This window comes from Passer montanus, unplaced genomic scaffold (genome assembly GCF_014805655.1).
Source record: "Passer montanus isolate IOZ18808 unplaced genomic scaffold, ASM1480565v1 scaffold5, whole genome shotgun sequence".
Taxonomy (NCBI): domain Eukaryota; kingdom Metazoa; phylum Chordata; class Aves; order Passeriformes; family Passeridae; genus Passer; species Passer montanus.
Genome location: NW_024369929.1, coordinates 4,214,225 through 4,238,398, shown reverse-complemented (window position 1 = coordinate 4,238,398; position 24,174 = coordinate 4,214,225). Strand labels below are relative to the sequence as shown.

General features: G+C 39.3%; 1 protein-coding gene across 11 annotated transcripts in view; it reads left to right on the top strand.

Annotated features, from left to right (window-relative positions):
• The window catches only part of RNF111 (ring finger protein 111), a 52,775-nt gene that overhangs the window by 17,863 nt on the left and 10,738 nt on the right, over positions 1–24,174 (top strand). For 9 of the 11 annotated variants that reach the window (XM_039723638.1, XM_039723637.1, XM_039723635.1 and 6 more), the window contains 9 exons: positions 435–1,330; positions 10,125–10,251; positions 11,991–12,157; positions 14,812–15,009; positions 15,866–16,185; positions 16,989–17,244; positions 18,231–18,582; positions 21,308–21,433; positions 22,091–22,217. In XM_039723638.1, the coding sequence (XP_039579572.1) occupies positions 454–1,330; positions 10,125–10,251; positions 11,991–12,157; positions 14,812–15,009; positions 15,866–16,185; positions 16,989–17,244; positions 18,231–18,582; positions 21,308–21,433; positions 22,091–22,217 (2,550 nt within the window). In that variant the 5' untranslated portion in view covers positions 435–453. The remainder of the gene's footprint in view (positions 1–434; positions 1,331–10,124; positions 10,252–11,990; positions 12,158–14,811; positions 15,010–15,865; positions 16,186–16,988; positions 17,245–18,230; positions 18,583–21,307; positions 21,434–22,090; positions 22,218–24,174) is intronic. The other 2 variants (XM_039723631.1, XM_039723633.1) reach the window with 1 other exon arrangement.

The following is a 24,174-nucleotide window of genomic DNA, read 5'->3' as shown; positions in this document are numbered from 1 at the left end:
AGGGGAAGCTACAGGCCTTATTTAATAAGCATTCATTTTAGTTGGTGGCTATGGGAGCTACTTAGCCAAAATTCAGGTAACTTCTGTAAGCAGTAACCTGTAACTGCCACGCTTAAATATCAGTAAAGCAAACATCATTGGTTCTGCAGGTGACATAGACCGACCAGTATTTGCTCTGTGAAAGTGATAATGTTTTCACTGACCATAAGAACTTCCCTTTCAATGCAAATTATAAGAGTTCTGTCTTAATGAAAAATTACATTGTCAAAGGAGTATTTTTATTATTTTGAAACAGTTGTATTTTAGTTACTGTTGTTCTGCCATTTCCACTGGGGGATTAGTTCTAGCAGTAAATGGGTTTTCTCTTATTTTAGCTTTGCTTTTGAAAAAATCTGATGCTTCTTTTCTTGATGCTTATCTCTTTTGTTTTCTAGGCCTTTCTTAAATCTTTCCATGTCTAAATGGACTCCTGAATGTAATATAGTCTATACTCTAAAAGCGGATATGAAGAGTGAAGTTCCTTCTGATGCACCAAAGAGACAGGAGAGTCTGAAGGGGATCCTCTTGAACCCTGAGCCTATTGGGGCAGCCAAAAGCTTCACTGCAGAAGTTGAGATGATTGCCAGTAAAGTAGGGAATGAGTTCTCTCACTTGTGTGGTGATTCTCAAAAGCAAAAGGACATGAATGGCAACCATACAGACCAAGAAAAAGGTATTGTGGTGCGAAAAAAACGCAAGAGCCAGCAGGCTGGTCCTTCATACACTCAAAACTGTCCTGATAAAGAAAATAAAGGAATCTTAGGATTGCGACAGCATCTAGAAACACAGAGTGAAGACAATGATTCTTCTTTTAGTGACTGTATCTCATCACCTTCATCTAGCTTGCATTTTGGAGACTCTGACACAGTAACATCTGATGAAGAAAAAGATGCTCCTGTGAGACACCCTCAGGCAGTGTTGAATGCTCCAAGTAGAACTCACAGTGCAAGGTCACAAAAGTGGCCTCGGACTGAGGCAGACTCTGTACCTGGGTTATTGATGAAAAGGCCCTGTTTTCACAACAGTTCTTTAAGAAGACTTCCATATAGGAAGAGAGCTGTGAAAACAAGTTCTTCACAGCGGACACAGAACCAAAAAGAACGAATTTTAATGCAGAGGAAAAAGCGGGAAGTGTTAGCTCGAAGAAAGTACGCTTTACTCCCCAGTTCCAGCAGCTCCAGTGAGAATGATCTCAGTACTGAATCTTCTTCCAGTTCATCTACTGAAGGGGAGGAGGACTTGTTTGTGTCACCTGGTGAAAACCACCAGAATAGCACAGCTGTTCCTTCAGGTAAAACGAAATTCCTGAGGCATTTTGTATTAGTTACCTTTCATTGTGTATCATAGGCTTTTGTTTAAGTTCTTTGGAGCAGTTTTTGAGGTCAATACTACAGATAGACTTACTGCAAGTATTGTGAACATAGCAACATAAATTCTTGATGGTAGAAGTATATTCAGATCTTGGAGTAAAATTATAGCAAATCTAAAATCTTGAATGTAAAAGTTGATGGCTGCTAAAGCACATAGTGGAAGGTTAGTCTGGTTAGTCACATGCTGCTGAGTTGATCTATTTTTATTGTTTTAGCTGTTGAACTGTGTTAAATTTAGTTTTGAACTGATTGTGGTAATAATTCTATTTTCAGAATGTAGAAATATATGCTAATATTTAACTGCTCTTGAAAATTTAGAAAAATATGAAGAAAAAAGTCCATTGTTATAAGAACTGAAATGTGAGTCAGTTGAAGGTAGCTTCAGTACTGAGATAATGAGAGAAAAATATTGTATATATACCACATTTTTTACCCAGGTAAACTCAATGCAGGGCAGTTGGTTTACACAGTTATTTTTCTAATATGTCTTGTCACAGTATCTGAATCCTTGAGTGCTTGGAGGAAGACTTTAGTTTGGTTTGTTTTGGGTGTTTTTCCTGGTTTGTTTGTTGTGGTTGGTTTTTTGTTGTTTTTTTTTTTTGTTAATTAGCAGGTTTTTTTGGACTTCCTTTTGTGTTAAATTTGCCAAGTGAAAGTAGTTGTGCATTCTGTTTTAGTTCAGCTTTTTAGAGAGCATGGGGAAGTAGATAGAACACAGCATGGTGTTAATCTGTGCAAGCATGTGTTTTATCTAGTGACAGATATGTTTTAATAAGTGAAACCATATCTCAGGCTGTGCTGATCATTCATCTAAGAAAATGTGGCTGAAAATACAAGGACAGGTTAAAAAAAAGTGTGAATGTTCATGTTAGGGCAGGATGGGATTTATGCTTGAACAGAACTAGAGTACTAAAGTCTGGATTATTGCTTGTTACTCGTTGCAGTAGGAAATAATGTCTGTGATGTTTAAATACAAGAAGTAAAATCTGTAATGCCAAAGTTTTACTTCTGCAGTGCTAGGGCTGGGCATATATAGCTCTGAAACAGAAGAATTGTTGCACAGCCTTCATTATCTTAATGCATATTTGTGGGAATAGAAATTAATCAGGCCTAAAAAAGTTACATTTGACATGCATGTGTAACCATATTGAAGAATATGATTTGTAAATAATAAATAATGGGGATATGCATATATTTATATGAAAAGCCAGTTGGAGAAACTACTGTGTTAACACATTGGTTTCCAAGTTTGTGGTTTCTTACCCTTTTCAGAGGGTGGATTTCTAAAATGATGTAGGATCAATAACAACTCTCCTTCCACACAGATGTGGAAAAGTCCAATGGATTAATTTTTGTACTACCTAAAAAGCACTCTTAATTAATGGAAGTGTTTATTTTCTTGTCATGAATGAAAAAAACTATTCGTTCTGCACCAGTAATTTTAGATCAGAGTACTGACATGACTTGTAACTGAAAGAAGTCTGCTTTAAAGATTGTGTCCTGTTGTTCATTCCTGCACTCCAGCACCAACACTTGCAGGGAGCTGAAAAGCAATTCTGGCTTCGTGTGTGTGAATACTGTGGGGGTTTTTCCAGTGGAAATATATATTGATGGACAGGTTTTTGAGCATTTTGTTTACATTGCAGATGTAATGGGAAGTTGAGCAGACATCCTCTGTGAAAGTGTCCTATTTTTAGTAAGATAAAAATGTGATTAACATTTTTTGGTAGCTTTGTGCTGTTATATAAGGCATTTCTGGTTATTGAGTTAATTAGGACAGAAATGGGGCCAGCTGGAAAACAGCGATGCAACTTCTCTGTGTAGTGAGCAAGCATGATGGGGTTTCTGTATGAGGAAAAGCTTGTATTGATAGCAATGCTACACGAGCTTGTTAATGTCAGGGAAAATGTCTTTGCTCTACATTGGCACATACCTGCTGAATTTACAGTGTGCTGAAGAGCAAATAACTTTTGCTAAGAGTATGAGGTCTGGGGCATATATAGAGGACAGACTTGGGAAAGGAGGAGAATAATAATTGGAAAAGAAAATACAGTTTAAAAAGATGTGGTAATAACTGATTTTTTAAAAAGCAGGCTTCAAAGTGATGTGATTAGTCTTGTAGCCTACTGAATAGCAATTTTTGTTAAGGATATTGCAGAAAATATTTCTTCGCTTTGAATGTTGATATTTAACTAAAGATACAGTGCATTTAAAGAACTAGTAAGTTAAATTAGTTTAGACTGTTTTGAAAATTATTTCTTTCTGATTGTTGCAAGAACTAACAGACCTTTTTAACCAAAGTAGTATTTAGTAGGTTCTTATAATTAATAACATGAACTTGGCTAATTTTGGGAAAATCATATCAATAGAGATGTGAACGGGGGGATTGTTTGTTTAACAAAACCTTTACCAAGAAAACAAATAGCATTTTATGGGGTTTGTCATCCCGTTCTATTAGGGCTGAAGCTACTCTTCTGGTGAAACCTTGTGAACCTTGTGCTTTTGGAGTGTGAGGGTGTGAACAGTACATGCTGACACCTGGGACTGGATGATATTGTTGTACCAACTGTGTGCCATAGAAGGCATTGTTCTCAGTGCATCTGGCATGGGCAGCTGGAGCTCATTCAGGGGAGACAGGAGCTGGGCCATGAGGCCGACATAAAACCAGCTGTGAGGAGTTTAATGATCCTTACGGCTGAGGTTGAGGTGCTTACAGGGTGTGTGTTCTAATTGCAGGGTTGATCAGTTGGTTTCAATTGCAGTACTGGCCTTGCAGTAAAAATAACAGAGGGCAGCAGCGTTTTTGCTGGGAGACATGAATTTTGATTCTGTGTTTTGTTTAGACAGTACAGAAGCTTTTCTCTAACCCTGTGTACACACCATCGGAAATAATCCTCCTCCACTTTTGCCTATGAAAGATGGCAAAATTCAGCTTTTGCTGTTTTTGGATCTCCTATGTTGTAATGTAAATCTGGGATCTAAAGGATTGTAGCTGTCCTTTGGAGCAGTCTGTGGAGGGAAATCTAGCAAAAGCTTAAATTGGATCAAGTTTTTAACCCTACATACTCTGATTTGGCAATAAAGCAGAACTCTGGAAAATGGCAAAGTGTTGTTAGAAAAAACAAGCTGTGTAGAGATTTACATTGTCATAAGTTGTTCACCTAATGACTTATCATTCCTTCAGGGTCTGACATGTTATTTTAGATTTTTGAACAACTAATGCTAGACAGGTTTTTCTCTTCTTAGAATGAAATGCTGATGAGAAGCTGCTCCAAATTTTGTTCAAAGCTCTTTAACATTTGTTGTTTGTCTCCCAAAAAACACTGAATATAGAGATTCAATATTTTACAAGCCAGAGGCTGGTGAAAACATTAAGCATATACTACTTCATGCTCTGATTATTTTAACAGGTTTAAGATAAACAGGTATTAAGTGGAAGTGAGCTGCCTGTTGTTAAAGTTTATTATTTTTCAGTTACTTAATCCCTCTTACAAACTACAGCATGCAGTCGTTCTCTCACACCAGCTGATGCAGCTGATAATTCCTACCTTTTATCTCAGTAGCATTAGTGGATAAGGAGTGTATAAGTATCCTGTTTACCTTGCTGCTTACCTGAGAAGAACTGGGAAGTGGTGAGGAAAGGAGCACCTGGCTTTGTGAGCAGTGGACATTAATCAGTGTTGCTATATCCATCTGCTGTGAATTGGGGCTTTAAATAGCTACAGTAATAGAAGTTAGTGTGCCATTCACTTCAGCCCTGCTGCAGCTTTCTGTGCTGAAAAGGTGCTTTTTGTAGAATTGGCTTGTTGTGGCATTGCCCATAGCACTGGTTTTAGTGCAAGGTTAAGAACAGTTGGTACAGGTTTCAATTAGTGTGGCTCATAGTTGGACAAAATCCCCTAAACTGTGGTTGACTGTCTTTTCCACCAGGGTGCAGACTCCTAAGCAATTTGTGTGCTTTGGAAAATTTTTCCCATCATGCACAGCTATTGGAAAGTATATTCCAAGTAAGTCTCAGGTACAAAAAAAACCTGTCATCACACAACCCTAAGGGAACAGGCAGGTTCTTGCCAGAATGTTGACAGCACTAAATCTTAGTTACGATTAAGTATTTCTTTTCTTAGCTGGATTTTATTAGTAGAATGGCACTGGATTTCTATAAGTAAAACCAATGTAATACAATCTGTAAGTAGCATAATACAAAATTTGTACTACCACCAAGTTAAAATTTCTAATCACCTGGACCCTCTGCAGATCAGGTCAAATCTTAGCATGTGGTTTGCTTTATCAACCTAACAATCATAATCTAGACTCAAAAACTATATAAAAGAACATAAGCCACTCACTCAGTCCTCAGAGGAAGCAGATGACAGAGGTGTCCCTTGCCACCAGTGACAGGAGGGGGTCTCATTTCTGGTCCAGGTCCCACTGGGGGCTTGTAGCTGCTGATTTTGTGGCCAGTGCTCTGGGTGCTGTCAGCTCCCCTGTGCTGTGGCACACTCATCAGCAGCACCTGCTTGGCCTCCTGCCGGACCTTCAAGGCCACCAGGGCAGGGGAGTGATCATCCTGGTGCCCAGGAATCTTCAGACATCTAGGGAGGGAAAGGACAAATCTGTTTGGGCTGTCTGCTTGGTTCACAGGACCTTCAGAGCCTGAGAACGAGAGCAAAGCCACAAATACGTGACCAGCCCAGTCCCAGAGGATGGCTCCTCATACAGTGGTGTTGTGCTGACAGGCTCAGAGCAGGGCTGCAGCCATACCTAGTTCAAGACATTGGAGAGGTAAAGGAGACAGCACTCTCTAATACTAGCAGGATATTACTTTATTCATTTCAAGCTGAATTACTATCCAAGTCATTCGAGCATAAGTGGCTGTGGGGGCACATAGTCCCACATTCCAAAAGGGATTCAACACACTTATTGACAGCTGAGCAATGACTGGATAATAAAGTGTGCTCTGACACCTGTGACATTGTTGTGAGTGCTGGGTGGTATGAGAGCTTTTAGTTAAAATTTGTGGCCTGAATTTTCTGCTCTGACTGCGCAGTGGTTTTGCCTGCTGCAGCTGGCAGAGAGAACGTGTGCCTGACTGGGCTCTTGGTCTGATCCAGTGGAAGCTTGGAACTCAGAATAAGTCACCTCTCTCACTGGAACTTGACTGCTGATTTTGAATCTCTTCTGGTTTCACTTAAGAGTTGATCAGACTGTATCATTTGAAATTGTGTATTGAAAAATGCTTTTGTTATCTAACATGTAATATTCAGACTGGTTAAACTCCATGTTAATTGCAAAACAGATGTGAAGATACCCTCTGAGAATGACAACAATCAGCCAAACATAAATTTGGGTATTACACCAGTGTTATTTATGCCCTTGGTGGGATACTTGGGATGATGATTAATTAATCTTGGAGTTAAGCTGTAGTCTTTTAGAGTTAAATAGTAGTATAATTACGTATATTATGTATGTTACACTGTGCAAAGCTTAGTCTCTTGCTTACAACTTGTGGATTATTAAAGTATTTGATTCTAAAGCAGCAAGTTGGTCTATCACTAGCAATTTCTGTTGTGAAGTAATCTTACAACTTTTTGGGAAAAACGTCATTTATTGATTTAAGTATTGAACTTTAGAGTCCACTGTGACATTTACTTTAATATGAAAGTTATATTTTGCTTACAAAAGCACTTTGTTATGACAGATGTACTGGTTTTGTGAGGTAAGGCCTAGATGAGAGTGTGTTTTTGTTTTTAAGGGAGGATTATAGTTTTACACATGTTCAGATTTGGATTCAAGCATGTGCAGTTTATCCCTTCCCCTAGGCCAGCTGAACATTAGGTTTCCATCATAAAAAAGGCTTTTAAAAGAGGGGAAAAGACTTATGTGAAGAAGTTACTGATTATTTCTGATTAATAGTCACATGCAAAACTTAATTACTAATGGCTATTGAAAGGTCTGAATGGGAAATGCAAAACTTGCAAACTGAAATTTGGCGTCTTGTGTGCACTATGAAATATTATTTATGGATGTGAGAAGGGAAAAAACCACCCCAAATTCTGAGGAAACTATTAAAATCCTTGCTGTGATTTTCAAGAGAAGTTTTGTTTTTAAGTAGCTCACTTGAATTGCAGACTGAGTCTTTCAGTGGTGGCCCGAAGGTTAATTTACTCACAAATAATTAGAGTATAATTTTCTTGATGTGTTCTGTGATTCAGAAGATGACAGAGAAATAATGTGTGCCTGCAGGAGGATGATTTTCTGTTTGCTTTGTAGCCATAGGTATTATTCTGAAAGTAGTACAAAATACATCTCTTACATCTGTGTAACTGTTTTGCTGTCAGCAGTCCAGTGACTCTTCTCCTTGAAGAGAGATAACCCTCAGGAGCTGTAGGAACAGTGTAGTTAACTCTGTAATTATCCAGATTTAGCTGGCTTCTTACAGCTTCAGTCACTCAGGGCATGCATTGATGTGTAAGGTATTCATGCTTTAAAATTTGCTTGAAGTTCTTTGCAGACTGATGACTGGCCAGTGACTGGTATGTGCTAAAAGAAAAAAGTGAATTATACTGTACCATGGTGGACTGTATAAAACAATTAAATATTTACACAGTTTAGAGGAGTTGTTTTTCTGCTTAATTTTGAAGAAAATATTGGTTCCTTGTATAGGAAAGTACTTCATGGGATGACCACTTCATCAGTTTGTGCTTTTGACTTAGGAAGGTATTTTTAGAAGCATGAACAGTAGGAAATTGCATGTGTCTGAACTATGTCTATGCTGTATCCTACTTGGAGCAACTTTGACTGTTTTCCTAAAGATTTTATTTGTTATTTTGGAAGTCACAAAACCTGTTCACTTAGTACCAGTCCTGATGCTCTTTACAGTCCGATTTGTGTAGTTAGTACAATGACCTCTGAGCTAAAGAAGTGCTTAAAAAACCCCATTTTAATAAAATGAGCTTTTGGACATTGAGAAAGGTATCTGAATTGTGTAAATAGTCAGTTAAGAATTCCCTTTGGATTTCACGAGCTAAGCTTGTGTCAGGATTTCAGTAGGGGTGCACACTTGGGTGAATTTCAGTATAGATCTACATGGTAGATGATTCTGTCCTTGAGGAGAACTTGTTTGTTTTCTGAAGTAGCCAAATCATATTTAAGCCTAAATCTTCTTTTGCACCTGTCATAAATTTCAATACACAGAGAGCCTGAGGATGTGTGGATGCTGAGGAGTGCTCCCAAAGTTCCTGTATTTCAGAGAAGTGCAGCTTTGGAAGATGGGAGGAAGAGCTGGGGGTTTTTCTCAGGGACCTGTTCCCAGCTGCTTGTTGGGGTGGTTTTGTCAGCAGATAAGTTTAGTGGCTGACTGAGATAGTTCTGTGTAAGGAAGCTTTGCTTGTTTGCCCCGATAGGCACAATGTTTACATTCTCTGCATGTGCTGGTGGCTTTAGCTGCTGCCTTTCACTCCCAGTAATCAGCCTTTTGGTATTTTCAGTTTTGGAACATCGTTTTGTTTTCTAGACTTCGCAGTATTTTCAGTTTTACCCAAAATTTTCATGCAAGTTGTGAGAACTGATTTTGTTCCACACTACTTCCGATTGCTAGTTTTGTTAGTATCAGTATTTGGAAGCATCACTCTTTACATCTTCAGCCAGAATCTTTCTGAGATAAGTATGGTCAGAAACCAAGGCTGTTGGAAAATAGGTAATGCAGTTTGGGGTTTTTTTGAAGCAGAAAAACTGATAAAATAAAAATTAATAATCTTTCCCACCATGTAATTGTGTAAAGCAGCTGAGAAAAGTCAGTGCATACAGGATAGAAGTATTGACTTGAATGAGACCAAATTCTTCAAGCACTTCCTTGAGGCAGTTTGCAGAAACCAAAATGATAGTTAGTGATTTCTAAGCTATACAGCTCGGTTTTTTTACTTCTTTTGTGCTCAGTGAATAACCCATAGCTCAATTTAAGTCTTGTAGATAGCTCAGACTTGTCACTGCCAGTGTTGCAGCTCTAGAGAAGTATTTCATGTGGCTGCTTGTTCATGTGGAACTGTAACTGTTATTCCTGAAGTGGAAGTTGTTTCCCAAGAAAACTTGTCTCTTTTGTGGGGTTTTGATTGCTGTTTGTTATCATTCTTACTTTAATTTTATCTTCCTCTGTCTACTACAGATTGTGAATGCCACAAAAAGTCTAGATACAAAGGTGTTTATAAACACCAAGGGATTCATTTTGTTTTAAGTATAAACTAGTTGGTAGATAATTTTTCTTCTGTTGTCAATATTTTGCCTTGAGACTGATACCTATAAAAACTTTTTTTTAAAAGCTCTTTTTAAAAAAAAGCTATTAGTGTTAACAAACTGCTACTGCTTTGCTAGCTTGTAAGTTTGTTCAGTTTTTATATTAAATGACTGAATTTTGTTGGTGTTACAGATAATAAAAGTCACTGCAATTGCTTTCAATGATTGTTCTGCAAGCTTGCATACCTACCCCACAATCAGTCTTCTGTCTCCTTCCTTCTTTTTGCTTTAGTATTTACAGCAGAATTGCTCCCTTTAGTAATTAGGTCATGTATTTGACAGTTGCACCTAAGGTTTTGACATACACCATGGAATTCTCTGCCTACCTATATTTCAAATCTATGAAAAATAATCTCTTATAATGACAGTTGGTGATTGAAGTATAAATGAAATATAGAAACTTTCTTCTTCCTTTTTCCTCATCAGGAAGTATTGATGAAGATGTTGTGGTGATTGAAGCATCCTCCACTCCCCAAGTCACTGCTAACGAAGAAATAAATGTTACCTCAACAGACAGTGAAGTGGAGATTGTCACAGTTGGTGAAAACTACAGGTGAGATGTGTATCTCTTTATAGTAATAAAGTTTTGCTTGTCTCTGGGTTTGTCACAATGCTTTGTGCCATTAAAAGCCCATAAGGTAATGTCACTGCTAACCAGAATGCACAGTGTGAACTTTTGATTTAAAAATCAAACCAAACAAAACAAAAACCCAAGCAATCACAAAAGACCCCAATCCTAAACCCCCAAACAATCTAAGGACAAAAAGCCCCAAGCACAGCTTTGCCAAAGCTTGAGAATTGAACTAATCTGGAGTTGCTGAGGTGGCTGTATTAGTGTGATTGATGTACAGAATTTGGGGGAAGCAAAGCTGCACAGTGAGATCCTAGAGAGAGCATGTGTAGGCTGAGTTGACTATCTAGGGATTAGCTGAGCATTTCTCAGGAAAGCAGCCTACTTTTGTGAAGCTGCTGCTGCTGCTGTATATGCTTTCCTGTTCTTCCAAGAATCTCTGGAAGTTTTGTTCCATATTTTCAGATTTTACAGAATCTATTAAAGTGGAGTTTCATGAAGAAAACTACAAATTCAAACCTATCTAAAGCTAGATGCTTGCAAAAAATAAACAGCTTTGTATATTCCTAGCATCAATAAGATGCGTTTTCTGTAATAGTCTTAAGACTTAAAAAAATTAATTCTTTCTTCCCTCACCTTCTGCAGTGCTACAGCCAAAACAGCAGTAGCTCCATGGTGATTTGTGCAGTGGGTTTTGTTTGTTTTTAGTGAAGTCATTCCCTTTTCTTCACATTTTCCTCTTCTGAATTTCTGAAGTCTGAGTACATTGTTTTTCCAAATTGGAAAATAAGAGCCACTTGATTGATGTAAATACTGGAGAGTCAAAGTTTTTTGGGAGTGCAGTGGTAAATACAAGACTGTAAAAATACTGTTCCCTTAATGAAAGACTGTATGCTTCAAAGAGGATACACAATCCAAAGATCATTGTCTTGAGTGTTAGGGTTTGCATGGCTAAACTGAACAGAATGGGTGCTATGTGTTATAATACAGAAATCAACCCATCCCTTTACTTAGGTATGGTTACAGGCTTAGGATCTCCTCAAGCCACATTGCATTTTAGTTTAAGTATCACAAAAAGCTGTGTTTGTTCTCCGAAGAGAGGGAGCAAAATAATATTAGAGGGAAAGGTCCAGAGATTTTGCACAGTCATGAAAAGCTGTGTTTGTTCTCCGAAGAGAGGGAGCAAAATAATATTAGAAGAGAAAAGTCCAGAGATTTTGCACAGTCATAACATTTTGTAAATTTGAAGTATAAAAATTATCATGTATTCTGTCACAGGTTAACATGCAAAAGTATTTAATGTTTATAAATTTTTATCTTCATAGGTCTATCATAGTTTATAGACCTGCTGTTCCAGACTGCACAGGAGTAGTGTAGGATTTGGAGACTCTTCAGTTACTATTTAGAAAGTTAAAGCAACTTCAGTTGTAATTGCTGCCAGGCCATGGCTGTAGGGTTTCACAGTGATTTTTTTTTTAAGATAGCTGCATGTACATGGCTTAAAGCCCTTTAAACTCTCCATGCTGGGCATTTGCTGTTATGTTCTCTGGTAAAGGCTGCGCTAGTTTGTACGCGTGTTTGGTGAAAGTGGAGTCACGGCGTATCTCAATGTAATAAAATGCTTTTCTAATAATAACAAAGCTCCGAGTAGCTCCTCAGACAGCAGGAGAAGAAGTTGATGGCCAGGTGCAGGCCAGTAGCTGAGTGCTCCCTGTGTGCAGGTCCCGCTCCGCGCTCGGGCACGCGCGCTCGCACTGGGGGCCCAGCTCCAGCTCGCACGGCGCGCGGCCGCCGGAGCAGCGCTCCCGCAGCCGGGTCTCCACCGTCATCCAGCCCCTGAGGACGCAGAGCACCGCCGAAGTCGTGGACCTCACCGTGGATGAGGATGGTGAGTGGCATTGGCAGGGAGATCTCTTCAGCAGCAGGATGGGCAGTGTCAAGGCACTGGAGTTAATTGCATCAGATAAAAAGTACCCTTCTATGAAAATGTCTGATTTCCAAGCCTGTCAGAAAATCCTCTTGTGCTTTTCCTTTTAGAATTTAGAGTTTAGCTGTTTTCAATGGGTCTTGTAGATTAAAGATACAGTTTTTCTTCCAAAGCTGCCTTGGGTGTGTGTCTGAGGGCTGACTCACCAGGCAGAAATTACAGAACAGGTTGGAACTACTTCTTGAAAAATATGCACTTACTTCAATGCAACACTATAAAAGGAAAGTCTATCATTGCCTATGCTTTGGAATAGTGACTGTTCTTTCAGGCCTTGAAGTAAAAATAACTTTTAAAAAAAGAAAAAAGCCCAACCCTAAACTAGTAAAGTGTGTTAGGTTTCTGAAGCTGTAACCTTTCATTGGTTCCTAGCATTAAAACCTGCTGACACTTAATAAGTCTATTCCTGCTGAAGATTGTAAGAAAAAACTTACCAATTATCATAAAATTGGGAGAAGGAAAAACTGAAGCTCATGTACGTTTTTGCACATTTGTATTTGCAAATGGTGGTGGTTTTGGGGATTTCTTTGGTGCATGTTATTTGTAATGTGAACAGAAGCTTTGTCCTGTTGTGGTGCTGCCCCTGAGTGCATTGCAAGCTTAGTATCCTGCACTATCTAATTCTTCAAGTTGTTGTGGTTTTTGTGGTGGGATGGAGAGTCAGAAAGGCTTGAGAATAATTTTGGTTGGTTAATGGCTTTTAAGGTAGAGGGTGAGTTGATGTACAGATTCTTTATTTTAGGTATTTACTGTGAAATATCCCAGCAGCTCTGTTGTTGAAGGGGTACAGTGTAGGTTTCTATTGCTTTACTTTACTCTTAAAATTCATATTATAGAATTTAGTCTTGTATTCAGGAACCAAGTTATTTTTAAAATACATTTCCGTAATGTGTGTGTTAAAGACTGGCTGTTTCTCCTGCCTTCTAGAGGAAATGCCTAAGATGAATCTTCCAGGATTTAAGGAACGCTATTTTTGGGTTTAGGCATCAAATTCCACACATGAATTTGTGTTAAATGATTGGACTTCTGAATTAACACTGTAAAAGGCAGCTGTGCAGTTTAGCCCAACTTTACCTATTTCATTAAAGATATTGGTCTTAAAACTTGGCTGGCTGATTCCCTGAGGATAAAGATCCTCTCTCCTTCTATCTTCCTGGTCTAATGTCTGGGCAGTAAGTTGAGAAATCCAGTTTGTCTTAGGTAGTAGTTTACAATGCACCTAGCCCCTGTTTTTCATTTTTTTGGGCAGGAGAGAAGCAGAAATGTCTGTAAGGACTGGTGGCAAGCTGAGCCTGAGGGAACTCAGGGTGGCCACTGGCCTGGGCACTGGCTGATCACTTCTCTTTGTAGGCTGTACATATTCTATAAAGTTGCTCTTGTTTTCTGAATTTAAGCATTAATACATTTTACCTAAAACATTGTCCTTAAAATAAATAAAACTAGTATATTGGAAGGCCATGTTAAAAGTAAGAGGAATTTAAATGTAGATATCAGGTCATGTTTTTTTAATGTGATGAGTTGGAAGACTTGCAAGAGAGAAGATACATTTACTCCTTTGCTCACTGAGTTGCTGACACTCCTACTAGATATAGAAAGAAATCTTGAAAACTACTCATGTTTTATTTTGAGACTTCGTGTAAAGGAAGTATTTGAAGTTTTTGATGCTTTTTTTCTCCCTGATATCCATGCAGACATTTTTACTAAAAAAAAACAGGGCTGTTTCTGATAATTTTCCCTTTTATGGTATCTTATATTCTTAGTTATGTTGTTGCCTTTTATTACTTAAGAAAAATTTCAAACTTATAGTCAAAGTCTTTTTCAAAACTAAATTCTAATTATGCCACCAAGTATAGTTTTAAATTTTAACTTGTTTACAATTATCCAGTAAAGGACAAGACTCAGGTGCTTTGGATTTCCAGGATACATTGCTCACTGTTAACTTTGCAGTATGTAATACGAACAGGTATGTAACTTTAAGAGAAGTCTCAAATATTGATAATCTGCTTTTAGCATGTGTTGAGACTAGAAACCAAGCTTATCTTGCTAAAACCTTTAGTACTATGCATCTGGAATGTTTGTAAAGTAGTACTGTTTAAATGTTATTCTGTTCTTGCTGAGTGGTCTAAAAGTTTTTCCATTCTTCATAGTCAATAGCAAGTTACAAGGATAATACGTAATCATGGAGTAGTTTGCCTGTGGATTCATGGAGGATATCAGCAAGGGCTTTTATCATGAAGTACTGAAGCAATTTCATCTTTTATAGTAGGGGTTTTTAATCCAGTAAATAAAACTAAATGTCATATTTGGTTGAGAATTGATTTTATGTTAATTATTAAAACTTGAGTAGATTAAAAAAACACAAGAGAAAAAAAAAAAAATTTAAATTTTCTTTCCACACACAAGCCTGTCAGGTTTTTGTGGTCTGACTTTCTTAGCTTCTGGCAAGGCCAGAATTGAGAATGCCTTGTAAAACAGTTCAAAAGCAGGAACAACAATAAAAAAAACCCTCAGCAACTTTTAAAGGTTAAAGAACATGAAAGCTTTTTTTATTTCACCAGAGCCGACAGTTGTGCCAACCACATCAGCTCGCGTGGAGCCGCAGGCCGTGAGTTCTGCTCCCACTACCAGCTCCAGTACGTCTACCTCAGAGCAGGCCTCTGATGCAGCTGCCAGTGTCTCCACCAGCCAGCCCTCTGCAGCACCAGAGACCACTCCCAGTCTCCCCAGTGGCAGCACTGCTGGCACTTCAGCTGGAGGTACAGAATAAGCTGTGAGCTGTTGTGTTGCCTCTGAGTACAAAGGAGGTAGAGGAAGTTATTGAGCGTTCTCTAAATTAAATGCCATGTGAACTTGTAGTACTGAACCTAACAGTAGTAAGCTGAGAGGACAGGAATCTGAAAAAGACCATGGATTTCTCCATGAAGATACAGGAAATTTGCTGGAGCCTTCTGCTTATGCCTGTTGGAATGATTTGGTTGTATGCACATACAACCTCCTTGCTTTTTGAGGAGGTGGAATGTAGTTCACTGGAATTAAGCCTCTCATTTCAGTGTGTTACAGAGGTGTTATTTCAATGTGTGTTGTAAGAAAGTGAAGGATGTATTGGATTCCTTGAGTATCTCTCCTGCTGTGGATAACCCCCTGGGAGCACATTTATACAGACCTGCATAGAGCTGTACATACAGAGAGGACTCATGACATCACTGAAACAAAGCTGCCCTGTCTGCAAGTGTGGTGAGGGACAATTAACCTGGGTACACCACAGTTGCACAGGAATTTGAGGTCTCTGCACATTGACCACAGGAACAATTTTTCCTCCTTTCCCTGCTGATGATGTGCCTTAAATTTGTAGAATAAGGCAAGTGTCAGTTCATGTTCTCCAGTGGTTGCCATGAGTACTTCCACCTGACCCATTCAGTTTAGGTTCATTTGGCAGGTATAGCTAAACACTACTTTTTGTATCTAGTTTGCTTTGTTATAGTCTAGCTCTGGTTTTCAATTGGTTAAATACTTAATTGTGAGGTACAGGATGTTTGTTTCTGTTTAAGACACTGCTTTACAGTGATCAGCTTTACTAATTTCTTTCACTTCAATATTAACTTTGTCTTCAAGATGAAATAAGAAGAGCTGCATCTAATTCAACACTGGAAACTGGCCCTCCAGCCATGCCAAGGCTACCATCGTGCTGCCCCCAGCATTCTCCTTGTGGAGGACCTTCACAGACTCATCATGCTTTGGGACACCCACATACCAGCTGCTTCCAGCAGCATGGCCACCACTTCCAGCATCACCACCATCACCACCACAACCCTCACCCAGCTGTCCCGCTGTCTCCTTCGTTCAGTGACTCCAGCTGCCCTGTGGAAAGGCCTCCTCCTGTGCCTGCCCCGTGTGGAGCAAGCAGCAGTTCTGGCACCACTTACCACGAGCAGGCATGTTTAATCCTTGTGACTCACAATCACACCTTGTGACTTGGGATTTCAAGTTGTTCCAGATAGGAGAGAATAGGATAAGGATGCTGAATTATAAATTACTCACTTGCTCTGCATCAGGCATTACAGAAGGGAACTAAAAGGCAAAATTGAGCTGTAATATATGTGAACACAAAACCCTGAAATTTTATGGAAAGACATAACCCTTCAAGTAATCATTGACAGCTGACCTCTTCATGGCTGTGAGTGGCTGCATAGCAAGCCTAACATAATTACCTTGAAATATTCTGCCCATCATAGCAGTTTTGCAATGCAAATCATTGAGCTGCTCTGAGGGAAGAAAAATATCAAGTCTAATGTTCTGTATATAAAAAGTGTAAAATAGTTTATCCTCTAAAAGCATTGGTTTTTAGTAATTAAATCACAGCTGTAAAACAATACAGTCATAGGAAAGAACTGTACTGTGCTAAGTTACAGTATGCAGAATTATCAATCTTATTTATCAGTTGCAGGGGTTTTAGTTGAGGTTTTTAGTTTGGTTAGGGGGTGGTGGAGGTTTTTGAAGGGATTTTCTTTGGTTGGTTTTTACTAAATATAGTGTAAGGAAGTTAGTCTCGCAGCAGATTCTTGGATTTAGGAATAAGAATAAAAAAGTGTTCCAGAGTAAAGCTGTAAAACCTCAAAATTTGGATCCCAGTTGCTCGTGATAGTATTTATTTGTATGTTTTTAAAATCTGATGTTGGAATGTGACTGCTATCAATGTCTGAAGAGTGGCTTGAAAAAAGCTGGTTTGTTTCTGCAGCAGGCATTGCCAGTAGACTTGAGCAGCAGTGGCATCAGAAGCCACGGCAGCGGCGCTTTCCACGGAACGTCGGCGTTTGACCCGTGCTGTCCCGGCTCCTCGTCGCGCACGGCGCTCTACGGGCACCAGGCGGGCGCGGGGCCCAGCCAGGCGCTGGCCATCGACGGCTACGGCTCGGGCATCGTGGCACAGCCGCAGCCACAGCCGCCGCCCCCGGCCTCGCTCTCGTCCTGCCGCCACTACATGCACTCTCCCTGTGAGTACTGCAGGCACCACTGCACTCTCCCTGTGAGTGCTGCAGGCACCACTGCCTGCACTCTCCCTGTGAGTGCTGCGGGCACCACTGCATGCACCCTCCCCTTGAGTACTGCGGGCACCACTGTCTGCACTCTCCCTGTGAGTGCTGCCGGCACCCTCCCTGTGAGTGCTGTAGGTGCTCATAGGGCTGCAACATCTCTGCTCCAAGGACAGGCTAAGAGTGTTGGAATTGTTCAACCTGGCAAAGAGAAGGCTCTGGCGACACCTTATAGCAGCTCCCACTGCCTAAGGGGGTTCCAGGAGAGCTGCAGGGGGACCTTTGACAAGGGCATGTGGTGACAGGACCAGGGGAATGGCTTTAAACTGGAAGAGAGTAGATTTAGATTAGGTTTAAGGAAGAAATTCCTTAGTGTGAGGGTGGTGAGGCTCTGGCACAACTTGCTCAGAGAACCTGTGTTTGCCCCTTCCCTGGAAATGTTCAGGGGCAGGCTGGACATGGCTTGGAGCAGCCTTGTCTAGTTGAAGGCGTCCCAGTCCATGGCAGGGGCTTGGAACAAGGTGATCTTTGAAGTGCTTTCCAACCCAGACCTTTCTATGTACCTTTTCCAGTTGGTATTACACCGATTTTTTTTTTCTTCTTTTTGCTGTTATTGGAAAACACAGTCCCAGTCCATGGCAGGGGCTTGGAACAAGGTGATCTTTGAAGTCCCTTCCAACCCAGACCGTTCTATGTACCTTTTCCAGTTGGTGTTACACATTATTTTTTCTTCTTTTTGCCGTTATTGGAAAACACAATGCTTTTGGCTGCAGAAAATGCAAATTTCCTGTCGGGTATATTTCTGTTATTTAAAAGTTGCATAGACACTATTCCCATGTTTCAGCTATTTAAACTGATGTAATAATACTGAAACACCTGTGTGAAGATACTTTTTAAAATAAACCTGCAATTGACCAAATTAAAAGCACCTTATGTTTTCATTGCAGATGCTTCCTTGACCAGACCTCTTCACCATCAAGCTTCTGCATGTCCTCACTCTCATGGAAATCCTCCTCCACAGCCGCAACCTCCACCTCAAGTGGATTATGTTATCCCTCATCCAGTGCATCCCTTCCATCCTTCAATCTCCTCTCATGCATCTTCTCATCCTGTTCCACCTCCACCCCCAACTCATCCCCTAGCCAATGCAGCTGCTCCGATACCACAGCATCTCCCTGCAGCACACCAGCCAATATCCCATCACATCCCTGCAGCAGCACCTCCAGCACAGAGGCTACACCCTCATGAAGTGATCCAGAGGATGGAGGTCCAGAGAAGAAGGATGATGCAACACCCAACGTATGTCACAAATGTACTCAGAACAATATCTAAACATATAATTTATTTCCCTCAGGTTTGTAAAATGTTGCATGTGACTCTCAAACTGTTAACTGCATGGTTAGGGACTGTTATTGTTGAAGCATGGTAAGAGGTGTCTGTAAAAATGGTCACAGTCACATGGGCTTTAGGATGGACCCTGCTCTGTAACATCTCCCAGTAGTGTGTCCAGGTAAGGCACAAGGGGACATGGAAGATAAGGGGAGCTTGTTTCTCTTGCCCATTACTCTGGATAATAAGCAGGAATTCCTTTTCAAGCTTCACAGCCCAGAGAGTACATCATAATCTCTGGTCAAATGTCTCTTGACAGCATGTTTTGCCTTGTTGATGCAGTTAAGATTATTTTTATATAACCAATACTTTAAAATAAAATGAACAGATTATCATAAGGGATCATATACTGGATTAATTCAGATTAGATTCTTACATATCTTTACAATGCCTTTTGCTTTAGAAGAGAAGGAGACTGAGAATGTGATCAATGTTGCAATGTAACTACTAAGACATGCTACTATTGTTGCTTAACTAGATTGTTGATACTAGTATCAACAGATACTACTTGATACTAGTAGTATCAGGTCAGTAGTGGCTCCGTATTCACAAGTAGCTGAGCTTGTTTTAATTCTGCAGGTAACATGTTTAAATATCTAAGAGAATTTCACCAATGAGCTCTCTAGTTGTTGCTCCTAACTTTGTTATACAAATTTGACTCATAACTTACTTGAAACTCTTTCAGAAGTTAATGCTTAAAGAGAATTCTGCTTTGACTGCAGCTTTTGAGGCAGTTTTCAGGTTAAGTATCTGTAGGCAGTAACTGCCCACAAATGGCATGTGACAGAGAAGCCAGTGGCTGTGAGACAGCAAGGTAGCATTTTTGGCAAAAATAATTGTGCTAGCTATCTTATCAGATCTGAACATTTTCCAGTAGTCTGAGGATTGGAGTTGTGAATATTGGCAATTTTGCAGCTCAGTGAATTTGTATAGAAATATGAACATGTATAGGGAATTGTAGACAAATGTTGATAGTAGGTTCTTCCTTGACAGTCTCTCTGAAGTCACCAGTCTTGGTCGGACAGTGCCAGTTTGCTCAGTGATATTTCTCTTCTTACGCTTTGGTTTGTAACCATATGGAATTGTTCTGCCCTTGGTCTTTTTTTTACACCTCTGATTCTCATTCAAGTTATGTGCAAAATCAATCTTACAGGTGTCTTGGCCCAATCTCCTAGAAATCAGATTGTGCTCTGACAACCAGAAACTGATGTATATTGCTCTGTTACTGAATATAGAGTTGAGGCTGCCAGCAGGCTTGCAGTTCCTTCAGTTCTTTGTCCTGAAATCTTGAAGTATTCTTAACATGTTGTTTCATTGTTCATTTCTACAAATAACCTAAGGAAAAATAGTCCAGTTTGTGTCCTTCCTGTCCAGCAATATAGTACCTTTCCAGGACTGGTAGTAGAGAATGGTTAGAGTCCTCTTCTCACTGTCGTATATCAAGGTGCTGTGCATCTGTGTAACATATGGGCTTTCTGTTTATTTTTTGTCTAGTTTCACCCCTCCATAAAGATTGTGGGATGGACAGCCTAGGAGTTTTAAATTTATACATTATGTATTTCTACAATTTAAAGATGTTTCTTTTAGATTAAGACTCGGTTTAGGGAAAACGAGTCTACATGATGAAGTTTCATGAAACTATGGAAGTTGTTTTGCTATGGTTTTTTGGTTTTTTTTTTAAATTAAATTGTGTTCTTCCAGATTTTTTCCCCATAGTTACTTGATAAACTGAAAGGAGGTGAGACTATGAGTATGTTCTGATGATAGGTCTATTCCCATGTTAGTCTGTACCACTTCAAAAAATGAACAGTTCTCACATAATTTATACACGCTTGACAGATTTCTCTGGAGAAGTGTCACTTCAGAGTGCTTAGAATAGTTTGCTGTTAAGTACATTTTTGCCACTTTACACATGTAAATTTACAAAATGTCTGGTCTGCTTTGTCAGGTAGTTTAAGGTGGTACTGTACCTGGAGAACGTAGACGGCTTTTGGTAAAATTCAAGTTTTTAGGTAGAATAATAAACCATCCTTTCTGCATTGAAAACAATGGGGGAAATATCCTAATCCATTTATTTCTGTGGTAAAGTGGGAAAGTAACAGAAATCATCAGCAGGAGTTAAGTGGTTTTTTTTAAATCCATAGTTGTTCTGTACTAGCTGGCATGGATAAAAACTGTGTGCCCAGTTTACCTGAGCTATGATGCAAATATGTTTCAAGGAAAATGACCTCTTATTAGTGTATTAAGTTTCCCCTAATTACTTGTGCTGGTATAGTTTTACTAGAAATAATCTGCAGCAGAGCTGTGAATGACACTGAATCTGAGCATGACTGTCATGTGGCCCTCCCTTTCCTACCTGCCCTTTGAGGTTGGGATTAAACACTTTCTCAGTCTGCAGTCATCACTGCCAAGTGAATGGCAGGTCACTGTAGCTGAAGCTGGTTTGGTTTTGAATATGAAATCTGGGTTTAAATTAAGTTGTAGCTTATATCTAAAGCAGAAATTAAAATACTGCATGGTCAGTTTCTTATTTTAAAGGCACTGTAGTAGCTTGGTCTGTAACATTTCAGCATGGGTGTTGGTTTCTTCATGCTAAAAAGTATGTGGAATTAATTGTGGCTGTTCTTTGTTACAGACGTGCTCATGAGCGGCCTCCTCCACATCCTCACAGAATGCATCCTAATTATGGTCATGGGCATCACATCCATGTGCCTCAGACTATGTCTTCCCATCCTCGACAAGCTCCGGAGAGATCTGCCTGGTGAGCAATCAGACACTACTTGGGACTCTGGACAGGAGACCATAATGTGCTGAGCACAGTGCTGATAATGCTGGCTGTGGCTTTAAAAGCTGCTGCATGCACCTGTAGTTTAAAATTTGTAGATGTTGATATGGCTTTGAAATATTACTTGGAGTACTCAATATCTTAAATGTATTTCTAGTGGTCTTTAAGGTTTTGTAGTACAAACTAGTATATTCTCTCCCCTCTTTGTTTGAATTTATTTACAGTTGCATCAAGCCCACTTATAAAGCATGCACTTACATTCCACAATATATTTATTATTTTAAAAAATACTTCTGGCCGTTAGTGAAGAGGTGCATGCATGAGAACTGCTGTTCCCACAGCATGATCTGCAGGGAAGACTCCTCGTGGATAATATTACTGGGCTCAGTAAATGTGGAATTTTCTAGATTTTTTACTACTAAATCATTGCAGCTGTTTTTAAAATAGCTTTTAGTTATGATAGGAAGATTCTTCAGCAAAGTTTAAATAAAACTTTTTTTTTGGCTAAAAAAAAATTGTACATGAAACTGTTGCTGTAGCTGTACTATGTTGTAGGCTCTCCAAAGCAGTGGGATTGGTACCTAGCAGGCAAGCTGTTCCTTTACTGTAATGCCACTTTCATTCATGTGACAGGGAACTAGGAATTGAAGCTGGTGTGACTGCAGCTACTTACCCTCCAGGGCCCTTGCATCCTCACTTGGCCCACTACCATGCACCTCCTCGACTGCATCACTTGCAAATAGGGGCTCTTCCTCTAATGGTAAGGAGATAGCTTATGGAAAATTGTGATCATTGCTCATTCTGCTTTTGTTTGTAAGGAAAATGGATGTGTGTACATTGCTGCAAAGTGCTTATCTGAAAATATTTCACTGTCTGTCCATGTGTTGCTCCCAGCAAGGGAGCCTGAACAGGCCCATTGTGTAGTAAGAGGAGACAGTATAGGGACATCTACATTTCTAACTTCAGCTCTTGTAAAATGCAATATACTTGATTTAAATTGTCACTTGCATTGCAATGCATTGACCCTCTGCATCTGATTTTTAAAGTTTAGATTATTGAGCTTTGGATTATTAAAAGTACCAACTTTCCACCCAATGCATGAGAATTAGCACTGATTCTTTCTTTTTAAGGTGTGTATACACACAACTGGAATTCCATCTAGAGGTTTGATTGTTTTCAAATAGTATTTATTATTCATCAACCTAATTCTATGTGATCAAGTATATAATTTTGTAGCATGAAGTGTTATAATCTGCAGGAATGTGGCAGTAAGGTCACACACCCTGTTACACATAATTTTTTTTAATCTGCAGTGGAAAACCAAAACAAACCAGCATATTTTTACTCTTGTTACAGAGTATTATTTTTGAAAGAAGGCAATAGGTTTAGTTAAAATTTTTCTTAATTTTGTTTAATGAAAATTCACAGAGAAACAGATTTAGTTTGAGTATATTTTGTGTTAATATGTGGTCAAGGAAGTATGTTTAATCTTTTTAAAGCTAGTTAGTCTAATCAAAATTGTGAGTTCATATATAAATGAATGCTAAAATTATAATGAAAAAATCCTGCAAGTTTCATCCTTTCAAAATTCCTCTGTTAGTAGCCTGAATTGACATTTGGGGCTTGAACTGTAGATTTACAACCAAACTGTAGTAACTGTCTCCAGTCTGGTCTTGCATTGCTTATTCCTCACTCTTTAACTACCAGATATGATGTTCCTTAAGTACCTCCCTGATAAATGAGGGTTGGCCATTCCTGGGTGCTGCTCACATACTTAGGACAGACTTTCTAAAGCAGTCTGTACAATTTGGTATTTTAGTGTAGCCAGTGAGAGTTTTAATGCGTAACCCTCTCCTGTGCATCATCTCTTCAAATTGTTTTTCTGCATTCTTCAGTTAGGTGTCTGCTTTTTCAAGTGGATAAAAGATGGCTTTACACTCTCACTTATTTAATGTATTGTACTGTAACAGACAACATCAGCTGCTTTAGATTCCCTCCCCATAGTTCAGGGAACTGTAATTGTGCTAGGGAGGCAACAAGTTAAATCTGTGCCTGTTTTAGCTCATTTTTATCAGGGCTAATAAGTCATCTGTGGGATTTGCTTCAGTATCACTGTGAAGTTTCTAGAAATTTAGGAGTTCAGATTATCCTTATATTAAGTGTGATGAGAAACTTATTTTAATTGGGGTATTCCTACAGCTAAAATGCTACGTAAGCAAATAGTTGGGATCCCACAGCCACACTTCTTCATCTTTTTAGCAACAGAGGAGAAGAAAGCTAAGATAGAGAATATTCATAAGTATTTTCTGAGTGTGTGATAAAATATTTTAGGGATTTATGCCCTTCTGCTTGGCAGCTGCAGTTTCTAATTGGTAAAAGTGGCAGATAAAATGAGGGTCTTTAAATCTACAGAAATTAGTGCAAGTGTTTGTGTAGGGATATTTGATCCTTATAACAGTAATTAATGAGGGGCTGAGTGAAACTGAAGTTTGTGTTTTGAGGCCTGGTGCACAATGCACTGACAGCATGTTTGATCATGGGCAGACTGCTCTGAGCAGCACTTCCTCCAGTGCTCAGGATCTGGTTTGAACCTTGCTGAGATCAGACTGAGCACCGTGGCTTTGAAGTTGTGTAGTCTTTGACTAATTTAAAGTGTGTTCACACACTAGGAGAACGTGAAGGCAGGTTAGAGCTCTGCTCAAAGTTATATATACAAT